We start from the raw sequence: 15,498 nt of genomic DNA, 5'->3' as shown, positions 1-15,498 counted from the left end.
ATTGGATACAGCGACAGGAAAATGGTGGGTAGCAGCTTGGATCAGGGATGTTATGAGGACCATCGTTAAACAACTACCAATCCTCCATTTGAGGAGAGTACTGTTAGATATTTGCCAGTCCTCAGCTTAAGTATTTAGAGCCCACTGCCGCTGATGGATATCAGCGTGGGATTTAAATTCTTCCGTGCCGAGGTTGCTGTTTTGTATCCCTTGGCAGAGCTTTTCTGGCCACGCGTTGCTTTGTTTTATTTTTGTGGCATCGTGACCAAAACTGAACCCAGTTTAAGACATAGGGCATAACCTTTGTGGCGTTTTATTCTCTTACAGTGGCTATATACCCCGGCGTTTTTAGTTTTCGAAAAAAATTGTTTCACCACATTATCTGGACATTGAAAGTGGCGAGTCTACTATTAATCCCATGTTGTATCATTGAAGAACAGCATTGATTTGTGGGTGATTTGACAAAACAATTTGAGATGGTGTTCCTCTTTATTCACTGTAGATGGCACTGTGTCTACAGACAGCAGCTACATGATTCTCACAGCAACCGTGCCTCGATATGTCTCCTGGATGGTAAGCAACTGAAATGTAAAACATTGGCTGCAGGTGAACTGCACATGCTCTTCCATTTGTGCTAATGTAATCACAATTCAGGTACATCATTTGCTAATGAACAACACATGCAGAGTACTTTTGGTATAATAAAAAACCAAGCTAATAATATACTGCATTTAAGAATCACTATTTTTGCTGGAGACTCGCCATTTCAATGCTTTCCCGGCGTCAAAGACAGGATTTTAGGAAGCAGCTTCGTAAGAAAATCCTGGAAAATGGCATCACTGATAGACCTCGATCCTGTTCAGTCACCTTGAGCCTCCTGACAATGTATTATTGACACCCCCAACTCTAGATGGGGGCGTTTGTATGAAAGGATATGCTCGCCCACAAAGTCAGAAGCAGAATAAATTTCCTGTTTCACAGTTCTTCAATAATAAGTTGTGGGTATGGTAATGTAGTAGTTATGTTACTGGAAATTCAGAGTCTTGCACTAATATTCCATGATGGGGCAGTTTCAGAATTTGATTTCAGATGAAAAAAATCTAGAAACAAAAAGCTGGTATGAGTAAAAGTGACCGTGATGTTAGTAGATTGTTGAAAAAACCCAACTGGTTCATTAACGTTGTTCAGGGAAGCAGACTTGCTGTCGTTGCAACTTCATTCCCACACCAATGTCATTGACTCTTAAATGTCTTCTGAAGTGGCCTTGCAAATCCACTCAGTTGTATCTGGATGGCAATAAATTCTGGCCTTGCCAGTGTGCCCTCATCCTGAGAATTATTTTTTTAAAGATAGATTTTTTAATAAAAAGCTTGTTAAACTAGAGAGATGCTGTTTCAGTATATTCACTATTGTGATGCAGTGCTTCTGTAATACAGTTACTCCATTCTACAACAAACCATTTTTAAAAGATGGTAGTGCTGCATAATTACTGCCCTCAAAAGTTTATTGCACCTCAGACTTAGATGAGGCAACAAAGTTCTAGTTAATAATAGGAGCGAGATTAGAAAACATTTCTACACACAAAGGGTTGTAGAAATTCCGCAAACGGCAATTGATACTAGCTCAATTGCTAAATTTAAATCTGAGATAGATAGCTTTTTGGCAACCAAAGGTATTAAGGGATATGGGCCAAAGGCAGGTGTATGGAGTTGATCACAGATCAGCCATGATCTTATCAAATGGCGGAGCAGGCACGAGGGGCTGAATGGCCTACTCCTGTTCCTATGTTCCTATAATAAGATACATGATTTTTTTTATTATATGCAATCCACTGCTGAAGAAAATCTTGTATAACTGTACTTGTGATGTGGCCTCATACAAGTTCTTAGTTCCTAACTTAACTGGACCAGCCACATAAATACTGTGGCGACAAGAGCAGGTCAGAGGCTGGGTATTCTGCAGCGAGTGACTCACCTCCTGACTCCCCAAAGCCTTTCCACCATCTACAAGGCACAAGTCAGGAGTGTGATGGAATACTCTCCACTTGCTTGGATGAGTGCAGCTCCAACAATACTCAAGAAGCTCAACACCATCCAAGATAAAGCAGCCCGCTTGATTGGCACCCCATCCAGCACCCTAAACATTCACTCCCTTCACCACCGGCGCTCCGTGGCTGCAGTGCGTACCATCCACAGGACACACTGCAGCAACTTGCCAAGGCTTCTTCGATAGCACCTCCCAAACCCACAACCCCTACCACCTAGAAGGACAAGAGCAGCAGGCATATGGGAACAACATCACCTGCACGTTCCCCTCCAAGTCACAAACCATCCCAACTTAGAAATATATTGCCGTTCCTTCATTGTTGCTGGGTCAAAATCCTGGAACTCCCTACCTAACAGCACTGTGGGAGAACCTTCACCACACGGACAGAAGCGGTTCAAGAAGACAGCTCACCACCATCTTCTCCAGGGCAATTAGGGATGGGCAATAAATGCCGGTCTTGCTAGCAACGCCCACATCCCGTGAACGAATTTTTAAAAAAGTTCTTAGTTCATTGCACATTCACCTGTTACGCTGGTTTCACTGCATGCCTGTTGTGTATAATCGAGCTTGGGATACCTGCCTGAAGAGTCTGAGCCTTAAAACACTTTTTATGTACAGGTGCTTCCTCCAAACTAGTATCCTGTATTTGCCACTTGAGCAGCAGACTGCTTTCTTTGTGAGACCATATGCAGATTAGGTGACCACTGTTAAACATTACTGACCATCCATGCATTTCCAGTATTTACAGTTTTAAAAAAAAATCTCTTCAGTGTTGATCATTTAAATTACTGATTGGTGTTTACATTGGGGATTCACTGGCTACAATGTTTATCTAACAGGCAGTCCTTCACAAATAATGATTGATCATGACTCACTATTGTGTTTTCAGTTCATGTATTTATTTTGCTTTATACCCACAGTAATTTGATTTTTTTCAGTATGGAATAGATCCAAAAATAGAAATGAATTTACCATAAATTAAGGATAATGTGTATTGTAGTTCGATTTATTCGTCTTTCAAGAACAGAATATTCTCATCATGTACTTTATTTCTATTTTCTTTGTGTCATGCTCTTTTAAATCAGAGTTTGAAAAATACTTCAATTTTGCATGTCTGATAATTGTTCTTGTGCCTGCTATATAATCCACCCATCCTTCGTCATTACCAGCAGCCTGTGCAGTTGCTTTGCTCGTTTGTGCCACTAATTGTTCATGAAGGAAAATTAACAGTGTACTCTGCATACATTGTGTGAAACAACAGTCATTGGGATGACTTGCAATTGCATTTGTGGTCTGTTATCTTTACAATGATATCTTATCAGAAATGCATCCTAAAATGTCTACTTTATTGGCAGAAACAAAGAAGAATCCCTTGTTGTAACAAGTTAAACCTATTTAATTGTTTCATTTGGATGTTTCTTACAAAATTCAGAAATAACAATTGTTTGGCATTGATACTAGTAATGCTGGGTCCCTATGCTTTCCATCATTGAAATAGTGTAGTCGGACTAAACATGACTACTTTTGTGAACCACAAAGACTATTGTTAATACATTATAATTTTCCTTTTGATTCATATTAGAAAATATTCCTTCCTGCCCCTCCCCCAGCTCCAATTCTGACTGAGTGGGCAGATGGAAGTTAGACATTTCCATTGTTTTGATTTTCAAAAAATAGGATTACTGAAAAGATGTATTCTTGATTTTTTTTTTAAGGTTGAAGATGCTGAGGTGAAACTTTCTGAAGAAGCACAGCAGATAGTAAAGGTAGGTCCTCTACCAATTTTCTTAAAATTCAAATTAATTATATAGTCCATAACTTTCAGGAAATACATTTGCACAATGGCAGTGTTTAATTTGATGCGATGGCATATACTCTGGAAGTTTGAATTATGAACAGTGCCAGGAATAATGGAAAGAATTTTTGAGATGTTATGGTCTGATTCTGCAGTCATATTTCCAGATCTGGATGTTGGTTTTGGATTCATGCATATTGTGATAGTTTTACTATAGCACATTCATGATTTTTGTTTTATAAATTTGAATCTGCACTTTGCTTCAATGGCCGGAGTGTGTCCTACAAAGTCTGAATTGATCAGAACTTGTGGAAATTTAGACAAAATTCTAAAAGTCCAAATTTACTCAGTTTGTCTTCTGAATACAGTATCTTAACGTGTTGTGCAAATTAGATTGAAGGCTGTTTCTCTTTCTTTTGTGTCTGTCATGGCCTTGACTATATTGTGACCATCAAGCTGTTTGCTTTCTAAATCCTTATTGGCTAATTGTTTAAACTTGTGTGTTTCTCCTTTTTTTGATTGATTATTTCGTGCTTTTGTTATTCACCAGTTGCATTCGGCAAAACCTTTCTCCTCAGATGCAATGTTCTCCCCAATCAACTAAAAAAAATAGTTCCACTAATCACATTCCATTAAAAAGAAATTTTCCCCAATTCCCTCAAAAATTACAGTTACCATCGCAGTTCTTTGTCCAGACCACTGTGAACCACTTAAAATAAAGCTTGTCACAAAACACACAGAATCTCAAACCTACCCATAATTGCTCATTAACTGTCGCCACTCTTCCACACTTAGTGGCTGGGCCTCTAAGCATCCTCAAATCAAGTGTGTTAAAATTTGTATTAAATTTGTCAGTTATCCCTGGAATTACAATTCCCAGCAGCCATTGTAACAACTTCTTCATAAAATAAGTCTCAAGAACCACTGCGCAGTCGCCTCTGATTCCCCATTCTTTCGCCTGAGTTAGAATTACAGAATCTTATAGCACAGAATTGGCCATTCGGCCCATTGTGCCTGTGCCGACTCTTTGAAAGAGCTATCCAATTAGTCCCACTCCCCTGTTCTTTCCCCATAGCCCTGCAAATTTTTCCTTTGGCGTTCACTTCCTTCGCAGAAGAACCTGCAAGAGCCACCTCCAGCCATTCTGCACCTCACTGAACACGTGCAGGATTCTGCTGGAATTTGTTTGCTCAATTTCATGAAAAACCGGGGATAACGTTTTCCAGGAACATCCTCCAATGAGACTGCTGTGGCCTGTTCCCTCCCGATGTGTCTGTGCTTTTCTGCAGTCACCTTATTCTCCTCCCACAGTCTCCCCATATGAATGCTGCAGTGTTACAGAAACAAACAGGTGAGAGAGGTAGAACTGAATGAACAGAAGTGGCTATAAGGGGAAAGTGAAAAGAAAAGGAACAGAGAGGGATAAAGAGAAGTGAAGGCGTAGAAGGAATGGAAAAATTATCGATTTGGGTTCAGGATCAAGGGTGACTCCCTATTCACAGTGGGAGAAAAAAGGGTCTCTTGATTCTTAGAAATTGTGAGCTGAGAGGGACCGATCCTTTGTTTAGGAGGGAGTGGAGAGAGAAAGTCAGTCGACAGGGTTAGGACCATTGAAGGGAATGAGACCCTGTTCAGCTGGTTCCTTCCACCGTACAACATTGCTGTCACATCCCCTATTTTTTCTCTTCTACTACCAAAACTCTAGCCTATGCTTTCTGGGTATGATATCTCCAACGTCCTCCCTGCCTCGAGCTCCCACACACTTCAACTCAACCAAACAATGTCCTCACCAACACAAAGTTTCACACTATTACCAACCCCAAACTCTGCTAGCTCCACTTGCTCCCAATAACCTAGTTAACCCGAATCCCTCTATGGCCTTGACTACCTTAGTAATCTCCTCGCTCTTTCTGCTCTACCCTCGGTGGCCACTTGTTGAGCCACTATGATTCTGTCCTTTGGAATTTTATATCTAGTTGCTCTGCCTTGACATATCTCTGCCTGCTTTCCAAAACCTCCTCAAACCCTTCCTCTTTGACTGTGGTCACTTTTGCATCATTACCTTTCCATTTCTCTCCCCTTTCACCATATGCAACGGCAACTCAATCATAATCATCCTTATTATAAAGTGCACTGAGATGTCTCGCTACATGAGAAGTGCTACCTAATTGCAAATTGTTGTCCCTCCTTGGGGCTGTGAGCTTATGTTAAAAATAAAACACAGTTTCTGACTTAGCATGAGTAATGTCATAGGATATCCAGAAGTGCATGACTTAGAATCCTTGATTCTAAGAAGTTGCATCATTATTTTTCACAAGTGAAAAAGACAACATCCGCCCAGTATTTTAGTAACATCACTCGAACAATTGTCCAATCCCTGGAAGTTTTGGACCCTGATTATTTTCACTTGTCACCTATTTTTGAGAAAGCAGGCAGAGGCAACTAGATATAAAATGATTAAGTGATAAAAATGTATTTCAGGGACAGAGAGATGGTGCAATGGTCACTTGGAGAATGCAGACTTTACTTCCAGCCTAGTGAGATTATTATTGTCTTGCAGTCCAATACAGTTACTACAACTACCCCTTTCAAAATTATTTAAATATGCACTGTTTCATAGTTTCATAGTATGATACAACACAGAAGGAAGCCATTCGGCCCATCATGCTCTTTGAAAGAGCTATCCAGTTAGTCCTATTCCCCTGCTCTTTCTCCATAGCCCTGTAAATTTTTTCTCCAAGTATTTATGTGACTCCTTTTTGAAATTTACAATTGAATCTGCTTCCGCCACCCTTTCAAGCAGTGCATTCCAGATCATTACAACTTGCTGCGTTTTTTTAAAAAAAATTCCTCATGTCACCTCTGATTCTTTTGCAAATCACCTTAAATCTGTGTCCTCTGGTTATTAACTCTTCTGCTACTGGAAACGGTTTCTTCTTATTTACTCTGTCAAAACCGTTGATGATTTTGAATACCTCTATCAAATCTCTTAACCGTCTCTTAATCTCTTCTGCACCCTCTCTAAGGCCATGACATTTTTCCTAAAGTGTGGTGCCCAGAATTGAACACAATACTCCAGCTGAGGTCGAACCAGTATTTTCTAAAGGTTTAGCATAACTTCCTTGCTTTTGCATTCTGTGCCTCTATTAATAAAGCCCAGGATCCTGTATGTTTTAACAACCTTCTTAACTTGTCCTGCCACCTTCAAAGATTTGGGTACATACACCCCAGGCCTCTCTGTTCCTGCACCCTCTTTAAAATTGTTACCATTTAGTTTATATTGCCGATCTTCATTCTTGCTACCAAAATGTATCACTTCACACTTCTCTGCATTAAATTTCATCTGCCGTGTGTCTGCCCATTTCACCAGTCTGTCTGTCCTCCTGAAGTCTGTTATTATCCTCCACATTGTTTACTACATTTCCCAGTTTCATATTATCTGAAAACTTTGAAATTATACTCAAGTCCAGGTCATTAAAATATATCAAAAAGCAGTGGTATTAATACCGACTCCTGGGGAACACCACTGTATATTTCCATCCAGTCTGAAAAAAACTGTAATTTGGGTTTGTTTGGAACATAAATCCTTCTGACAATACAGTAGAAAAGAGTAACTTTTTATCATAGAGGTCTGTGATAAAATATGAATTACTTCAGAGAGCATAATGGAATTCTGCTGCTTTATTTTCAGGAGGAAGAAAGTTTTCTGGGCACTGTGCTAACAGGAGGAGACTCTGCATATCTTTATTCTGGCAGTTCAGTAGCCAGACCAGAAGAAGGTAACTTATTGATGTGTACATTGGATCAATTTATATTTGTTGATAGTTTTCTTTTTGCCTACACTGTGGCGCACCCATTTAAAAATAGTAAGAGGCTGTTATATGATTTGTTTACATTAAACTCTTTCCACAAGAAAGGGAAAAATAACATTCCATTAAATACATTACTTCAGCTATGTAAGGCAGCATGTCAAGTGGGAACAGGCAAATTTAGGATCACGTTAAGAAATAGTTCTTGAATGGGTCACCAGGAATGGTTATGGCCAGGAGACTGAACTCTTTTTTTAAAAAAAAACAACTAGACACTATAATGAACTTAAGAAATAGGAGCAGGAGTAATCTATACGGCCCCTCGAGCCTGCTCCACCATTCAATAAGATCATGGCTGATCTTCGATCTCAACTCCACTTTCCCGCCCTATCCCCATATTCCTTGATTCCCTTAGTGCCTAAAAATCTATCCATCTCAGTCGTGAATGTATTCAACGACTGAACATCCACAGCCCTCTGGGGTAGAGAATTCCAAAGATTCACAACTTTGATGGCCCGCATCAACATGTAAACTGCCCCAAAGCACTTCAGACATTGAAAAAATATATATAACTGGGCATTGAGCAGTAATGGCAGCTGAGTTAGGGATGGTGACGGAAGACAAGATCAAAGAGGTAGATTTTAAGGAGGCTTTTGAAGAAAGGTAGAATAGTAGTAGGCAGAGGGGTTTATGGAAAGCTTTTCATTGCTAACCTGATGCAGCTGAAGGCTCTGTCACTGAAGGTGGATCAGATGGCTGAAGAGGTCGGGTTAGAAGAATGCAAAGGAGCAGAAGGTGCAGTAGTAGGGAAGAGTGAAACCATCGAAGGACAAGGATCTTGAAATCGATGCTTGGGGATTGGGGAACTAATGAAGGACGAGTGATAGTGGGGCAGGCCTTGGTGTTAGAATGTGGGCAGTGGAGTTTTTGATGAGTTGCACTTTGTGATGGGTAGCTGATGAGTGCATTCGGGTAATTATATTTGGATATTCAAAGCATGAATAAGGGTTTTAGTGGCAGTAGGGTTGAGAGGGGGCAGACATGGAAAATGTTGCTGAGGTCGAAAGTTCAGATCAGGGTTAACTGGCCACCTAGACTGTGCACAATTAGATTTGGTCTTTGTAGGCAGGCAGGGAAAGCAGGCTAAGGTTTTTGGTGGGTCCAAAGAAGATAACATTAGTTGTTGAAAAAAAACATTTAACTTGGTATTCTGCAAGGATGAGCTCAAATGAGCTGAAAGGCTTCTGCTTGTGAACCAACCCATGAAATTGAAGTGGAGAAGAGTGGGTGTGGGGTGAATGAAAGAGCAAATTAATGAGTCTGAACCTCTGGCCTGTAGTCTAATCACGAAGATTATTGATAGTTTATTTTATGTGGAGCAGCTCGTGGCTACGTAGATAAGGGCTTCCTGTGTGGGATGGCCCTGTTGTGGTCACTTGGTTGTTTTATGGTATTGCTATGGCAAATGCTTTTCTTGCTGACAACTCTACATTTCAAAGTTGCACAATCCGTTGTCCTATCAGGTGCCATTGTGGTTAATTTGCTGCCAGCACTTCCAAAATATAGGGCTTATAACTCCAAATGATGGAAAGTTATACAATGGCATTAGCATTGACTGCCCTTTCCTGCAGTATGAGATCAGTCTTACAATATCTTTGGTTTCAGCCAAGGGACAAGTACATAAACGAAGATTCTATGATCTTCTTGGTTCTGGTCTGTTGGGGGAGTATACACTGATTTTCTTGCTTTATGCGGGACATAAGATATTTGAATTCATAATGTTTTCTATTGGTTCCTAGGTGAGCTTTAAATTTGGTTTCATATAAATTGATGTTTCCTCCTTTTGAATCCATTGGCATGTGATCTTGTGGAAGACTGTTCTCTTGGTAGCTCTGGTTTCAGCATGGCAGTTGATGCACCTAAAATTCTGGCTCTCAATGGTTTCCCACTTGCGTTTAAATCAGAATATGATTATTCCCAATTTTTATTGCTGTGCTTTCTGGACCTCCCTCTCCAAGTCCAAAATTTTGCTACATCTCTCCCACCTTCAAAAACCTCTTTTTTAAAAAAAGGAAGTGTTTTCAGCCAATTTCCCTAATTCCCTTAACTCCTACTCAGTTCTAACCCCAATTGTGAATTGCTTTGGGATTTTTTTGCTGCTATGATACTGTATAAATGTAACTTGTTGTTTTATTCTGCTTCTTGTTCCAAGCTTAAAATACATTTTCATTGTTTTTTTTGGCAGAATATATTGATCATACTAAATCAGTTAGGAAACCCAGTCAACTTCCTGTCTTTTGCAGCTCAAGACTCTTCAGCCTGTAGCTTACTGAGTTGTTTGTGTAATGCATTTTGCATTGTTAAATCACCTTACATGCAAGGATCCTTCAGAACCAGCTCCATAGATACATCCTGAGCATCTTTCAAACAGGTTTCCATTGACTCTTATGTAGCTACTTGGAGCAGATCCACACACTTTTTACCAGACATTATTATCTGGATCTACAATCTGTTTTGGTAGCAGATATTTGCTCCCTTGCAAGATCTTTTCTTTTCCTGGTGTGGTACTACTTCGTTAGACTCCAGGGGTGTACGGCTAATGCAACTGAAGAAAGGCAGATTGCTAATCTTGGTAGTCTTTCTGTTTATCCAAGGAGCATCCTCGAAACACAGCACAGCTCTTGCTGGGTATGTGCATCATTCCTCTCAAGATAGTCGCGAGGCAGGTGCCCTCTTTATAAATGTAGAGTTTAGAAATTTACTCATTTTAGAAATTGAGTTTTTAAAAAAAAAATACTAAAATTGGCTTTACCTTTTTTCTTCTTTTGCTGCACTTGGGTGCTGATAAATTGAAGTTTGTTTAGACTTGCTGAACCTGGTACAGTAACATGAAGGAGATTAATCATGAATACTGTTGAATTGGTGCAATTCCTGAAACAACCCTTCGTCGGTGATCGTCTCTACTGATGTTCATGTCCCAGTAACACCTTGAAACATGTTATCCTGAATATTTAAATAGGTTTCACTGTTTTAAGAGCAGTATTTTAAAAAGTCAATATTAATCATAATTCTTAATTTTATTTGTTTTAAAAAGGGAACACTAATTATAGGATTCCCTCCAAAATTGAGTGTTTTGAATTAGTTGAAAGAATTTTTAGATTTAAAAAAAAAATTATTTGGAACCAGCCACCCACACAGTAGTAATCTCTTCTGGTCTTGTACGATATGTATTTTTAAAAATTTCGAAAAACTTTTAGTTTTTTTTTAATGAAGTTCTATCTTTTCATTATTCATAAGTAACAATAATTAAAGTTAGAAGTTATAGTCTGTGAATTATAACAGAAAGTGTCCCTGGAAGACAGAGGATTAAGGGCTGGCAGGATGTCTGTTCCTGATCGCTATCCAATTACTGTTCCTGGAAAGTGTGAATATTTGGAGATTGGCAGTGAATGTTAGCAGACTAACATTGAACCATGCAGAGCACCACAGCTAGAACAATGCTGTGATGAGGACAGAATTGATCTCGATTCCATATCCTCTCCACCATGACAGCCTACTTCTACCTGCATAATATCGCCCATCTCCGCCTTTGCCTCAGCCCATCTGCTGCTGAAACCCTCATCCACGCTTTTGTTACCACCAGATACGACTATTCCAATGTTCTCCTGGCCAGCTTCCCACCTTCCACCCTCTGTAAACTTCAGCTCCTGCAAAACTCTGCTGGCCATATCCTAACTTGCACCAAGTCCATTCACCCATCACCCCTGTGCTGGTTGATGTTCATTGGCTCCCAGTCTGGCAACATCTCAAATTTTAAATTCTCATCCTCGTGGTCAACTCCCTCCATGGCCTCGCCCCTCCCTATCTATGTAACCTCCTCCAGCCCTGCAACACTCAGAGATCTCTGCACGCCTCCAATCCTGGCCTCTTGTATATTCCCAATTTCCATTGACCCATCGTTGGCAGCCGTGCCTACAGCTGCCTAGGTCCTAAGCTCTGGAATTATCTCCCTAAACCTCCGCCTCTACCTCCTTCTCCTTTAAGACACTTCTTAAAACCTACCTCTCTGACCAAACTTTTGGTCACCTGTCCTAATATTTCTTTGTGGCTTGGTGTCAAATTTTGTCTGATAACGCTCCTGTGAAGCGCCTTGGGACGTTTCACTGCGTTAAAGGCGCTATATAAATACAAGTTGTTGATCTATCTGTGATGGACTATATGCTTGAATAGTCTGTCAACGTTCCCTGTCCAAATTCACACATCACCACTCGGGTGAGATACTGAAAGGCTTCCAGGACCCATGGAAATGTATTCCTGTATGATTCATAATTGGAAGAAAAAATTAGTCAAGAAGACCCTTCTAAGGAATTACATTTTTTTGATTTTAGGTAAACTCTTTATCTTGTCTGAAGGCATCTTATTTGTTCATCCTCGTTTTGGGAGCATGACAGTTGCAAAGAATCATATGACTGCACTGAAGTATTATGATGGGGTAAGTCATTATCATCCATGTTGTTATTTTACAAATATGTTAGTCACCTACTGACCGAATCTGTGAAATTATTCAGTATTGCATCTCAAGTATTGCATACGATTTTGGTCCACAATGTAAGGGGACCATCCAGGCCCTAGAGACAGTGCACAGGCTGATCTTGTGTTGGAGAAAGGCTGCAAGGACTGACTCGTTAGGGTAGAATTGTTGGTCTAGAATTTCCTGTAACGGCAGGATTGGTGATGTGCACCGTACAATTTGCCATTTTACTGATCCACCTATTGCTAACTTTCTCCAAAATTTCCTGGTTTTCTAATTAGACTATGCCACAGTGAGCATATTGGCAAATCAGAAGCGCCACAGTCAATGGCCAATGTTTGGTACATTTCATTCGGTGATGGTACTAAATCTTACAACTTGATTCCTTTTCAGATTTGATTTGTTTTCTTTTTAATGTCAATTATTACAAAGAAAAGAAATACAAGTCCCATGATATGTTTTGTATCATAATGTTATTCCAACATTTGATACCGTCAGAAGATGTCTGCACGGAACACACAGTAAATAGTTTATATTTATATATGTTGCCATATGTAACCCTGGTACCAGAATGATTTTTAAAAGGTGTTTTACCTTCAGGCACAAGATGTGGTGTTGGCATTCAGGCTAGGAGTGAAAGTACTATTGATATTTCAGGACCCTCGTAGTTTCAAACCTGTTCCTGGCAATCTGCTTGAAATATTTGGAATCTACTGATATTATCCGTCGGTAACTCGGGGCACCCTTTTGTGATGATTTTTAAAAATATATTATAGAATCATACAACACAGAAGGAGGCCATTCGGCCCATCATGCCTGTGCCTGTTACTTCTTGAAATTACAAAATCTCTGTCACTTAATCAAAAACAGTCTTCTCTTTGTAGAAGTTTAGCCTTTAACATCTATTGAAGAAAGAACTTGCATTTATATAGCACTTTTCACGACCTCAGGATGTCCCAAGGCGTTTTATAGCCAATGAAGTACATTATATACATTGTATTACCGTATTTGTGAGTGGGTCAACCTTTGAGTAATTTCACTGAAATTCATTTCAGAGGCGGGTTGGGGCCGATTAGGGACCAAAAAGGAGATCTACACATGGATGCAGAGGGCATGGCTGAGGCACTAAATGAGTACTTTGCATCTGTTTTTACCAATGAAGAAGATGCTGCCAGAGTCACAGTAAAAAAAAAGGAGGTAGTTGAGATACTGGATGGGCTAAAAATTGATAGAGGAGGTATTCGAAAGCTGGCTGTACTTCAAGTAGATAAGTCCCCTGGTCCTGATGGGATGCATCCGAGGTTGCTGAGGGAAGTAAGGGTGGAAATTGCAGTGGTGCTGGCCATAAATTTCCAATCCTCCTTAGATATGGGGATGGTGCCAGAGGACTGGAGAATTGCAAATGTTACACCCTTGTTCAAAAAAGGATGTAAGGATAAACCCGGCAACTACAGGCCTGTCAGTTTAACCTCTGTGGTGGGAAAGTTTTTCAAAACGATAGTCCAGGACAAAATTAATAGTCACTTGGACAACTGTGGATTAATAAAGAAAAGCCAGCACAGATTTGTTGAAGGCAAATCGTGTTTAACTAACTTGATTGTGTTTTTTGAAGAGGTAACAGAGAGTAGATGAGGGCAATGCGGTTGATGTGTATATGGACTTTCAAAAGGTGTTTGATAAAGTGCCACTTGTCAGCAAAATTGAAGCCCATGGGACGATAGGGGCGGTGGCAGCATGGATATGAAATTGGCTAAGTGACAAGAAACAGTGTAGCGGTGAACGGTTGTTTTTTGGACTGGAGGAACATATACAATGGTGTTCCCCAGGGGTCGGTACTTGCACCACTGCTTTTTTTTTAAATGTATTAATGACTTGGACTTGGATGTACCGGACACAATTTCAAAATTTGCAGCTGACACAAAACTTGGAAGTGTAGTAAACAGTGAGGAGGATAGTAATATGCTTCAAGACGACATAGTCAGGCTGGTGGATTGGACGGCCACATGGCAGATGAAATTTAACTCAGAGAAATGCGAAGTGATACATTTTGTCAGGAAGAACGAGGAGAAGCAATATATACTAAATGGTACATTTCTAAAGGCAGAGCAGGAACAGAGAGACCTGGGGGTATATGTGCACAAATCTTTGAAGGTTAAATCTCACAGGATCTAAGGTGAGGTAGCCAATTGGATACAAAATTGGCTTGACGACAGAAGACAGAGGGTGGTTGCAGAGGGTTGTTTTTCAAACTGGAGGCCTGTGACCAGCGGTGTGCCTCAGGGATCGGTGCTGGGTCCGCTGTTGTTTGTTATTTATATTAATGATTTGGATGAGAATTTAAGAGGCATGGTTAGTAAGTTTGCAGATGACACCAAGATTGGTGGCATTGTGGACAGTGAAGAAGGTTATCTAGGATTGCAACGGGATCTTGATAAATTGGGCCAGTGGGCCGATGAATGGCAGATGGAGTTTAATTTAGATAAATGTGAGGTGATGCATTTTGGTAGATCAAATCGGGCCAGGACCTACTCCGTTAATGGTAGGGCGTTGGGGAGAGTTATAGAACAAAGAGATCTAGGAGTACAGGTTCATAGCTCCTTGAAAGTGGAGTCACAGGTGGATAGGGTGGTGAAGAAGGCATTCGGCATGCTTGGTTTCATTGGTCAGAACATTGAATACAGGAGTTGGGATGTCTTGTTGAAGTTGTACAGGACATTAGTAAGGCCACACTTGGAATACTGTGTACAGTTCTGGTCACCCTATTATAGAAAGGATATTATTAAACTAGAAAGAGTGCAGAAAAGATTTACTAGGATGCTGCCGGGACTTGATGGTTTGACTTATAGGGAGAGGTTAGATAGACTGGGACTTTTTTCCCTGGAGAGTCGGAGGTTGAGGGGTGATCTTATAGAAGTCTATAAAATAATGAGGGGCATAGATAAGGTAGATAGTCAAAATCTTTTCCCAAAGGTAGGGGAGTCTATAACGAGGGGACATAGATTTAAGGTGAGAGGGGAGAGATACAAAAAGGTCCGGGGGCAATTTTTTCACTCAAAGGGTGGTGAGTGTCTGGAACGAGCTGCCAGAGGCAGTAGTAGAGGCGGGTACAATTTTGTCTTTTAAAACGCATTTGCACAGTTACATGGGTAAGATGGGTATAGAGGGATATGGGCCAAGTGCAGGCAATTGGGACTAGCTTAGTGGTATAAACTGGGCGACATGGACATGTTGGGCCGAAGGGCCTGTTTCCATGTTGTAAACTTCTATGACTCTATGACAGGTTGAGAAAGTGGTTTTAAAAAAAGCAAATGAGCTCC

General features: G+C 40.3%; 1 protein-coding gene across 3 annotated transcripts in view; it reads left to right on the top strand.

Annotated features, from left to right (window-relative positions):
• Nucleotides 1–15,498, top strand: part of dnaaf9 (dynein axonemal assembly factor 9) — a 174,741-nt gene that overhangs the window by 71,031 nt on the left and 88,212 nt on the right. For all 3 annotated transcript variants that reach the window (XM_067981140.1, XM_067981085.1, XM_067981025.1), the window contains 4 exons: nt 503–573; nt 3,762–3,812; nt 7,533–7,620; nt 12,039–12,142. In XM_067981140.1, the coding sequence (XP_067837241.1) occupies nt 503–573; nt 3,762–3,812; nt 7,533–7,620; nt 12,039–12,142 (314 nt within the window). The remainder of the gene's footprint in view (nt 1–502; nt 574–3,761; nt 3,813–7,532; nt 7,621–12,038; nt 12,143–15,498) is intronic.

This window comes from Heptranchias perlo, chromosome 1, assembly GCF_035084215.1.
Source record: "Heptranchias perlo isolate sHepPer1 chromosome 1, sHepPer1.hap1, whole genome shotgun sequence".
In the NCBI taxonomy this organism is placed as follows: domain Eukaryota; kingdom Metazoa; phylum Chordata; class Chondrichthyes; order Hexanchiformes; family Hexanchidae; genus Heptranchias; species Heptranchias perlo.
Note: the sequence above shows the minus strand (reverse complement) of the source record. Positions and strands in the feature narration are given on the sequence as shown.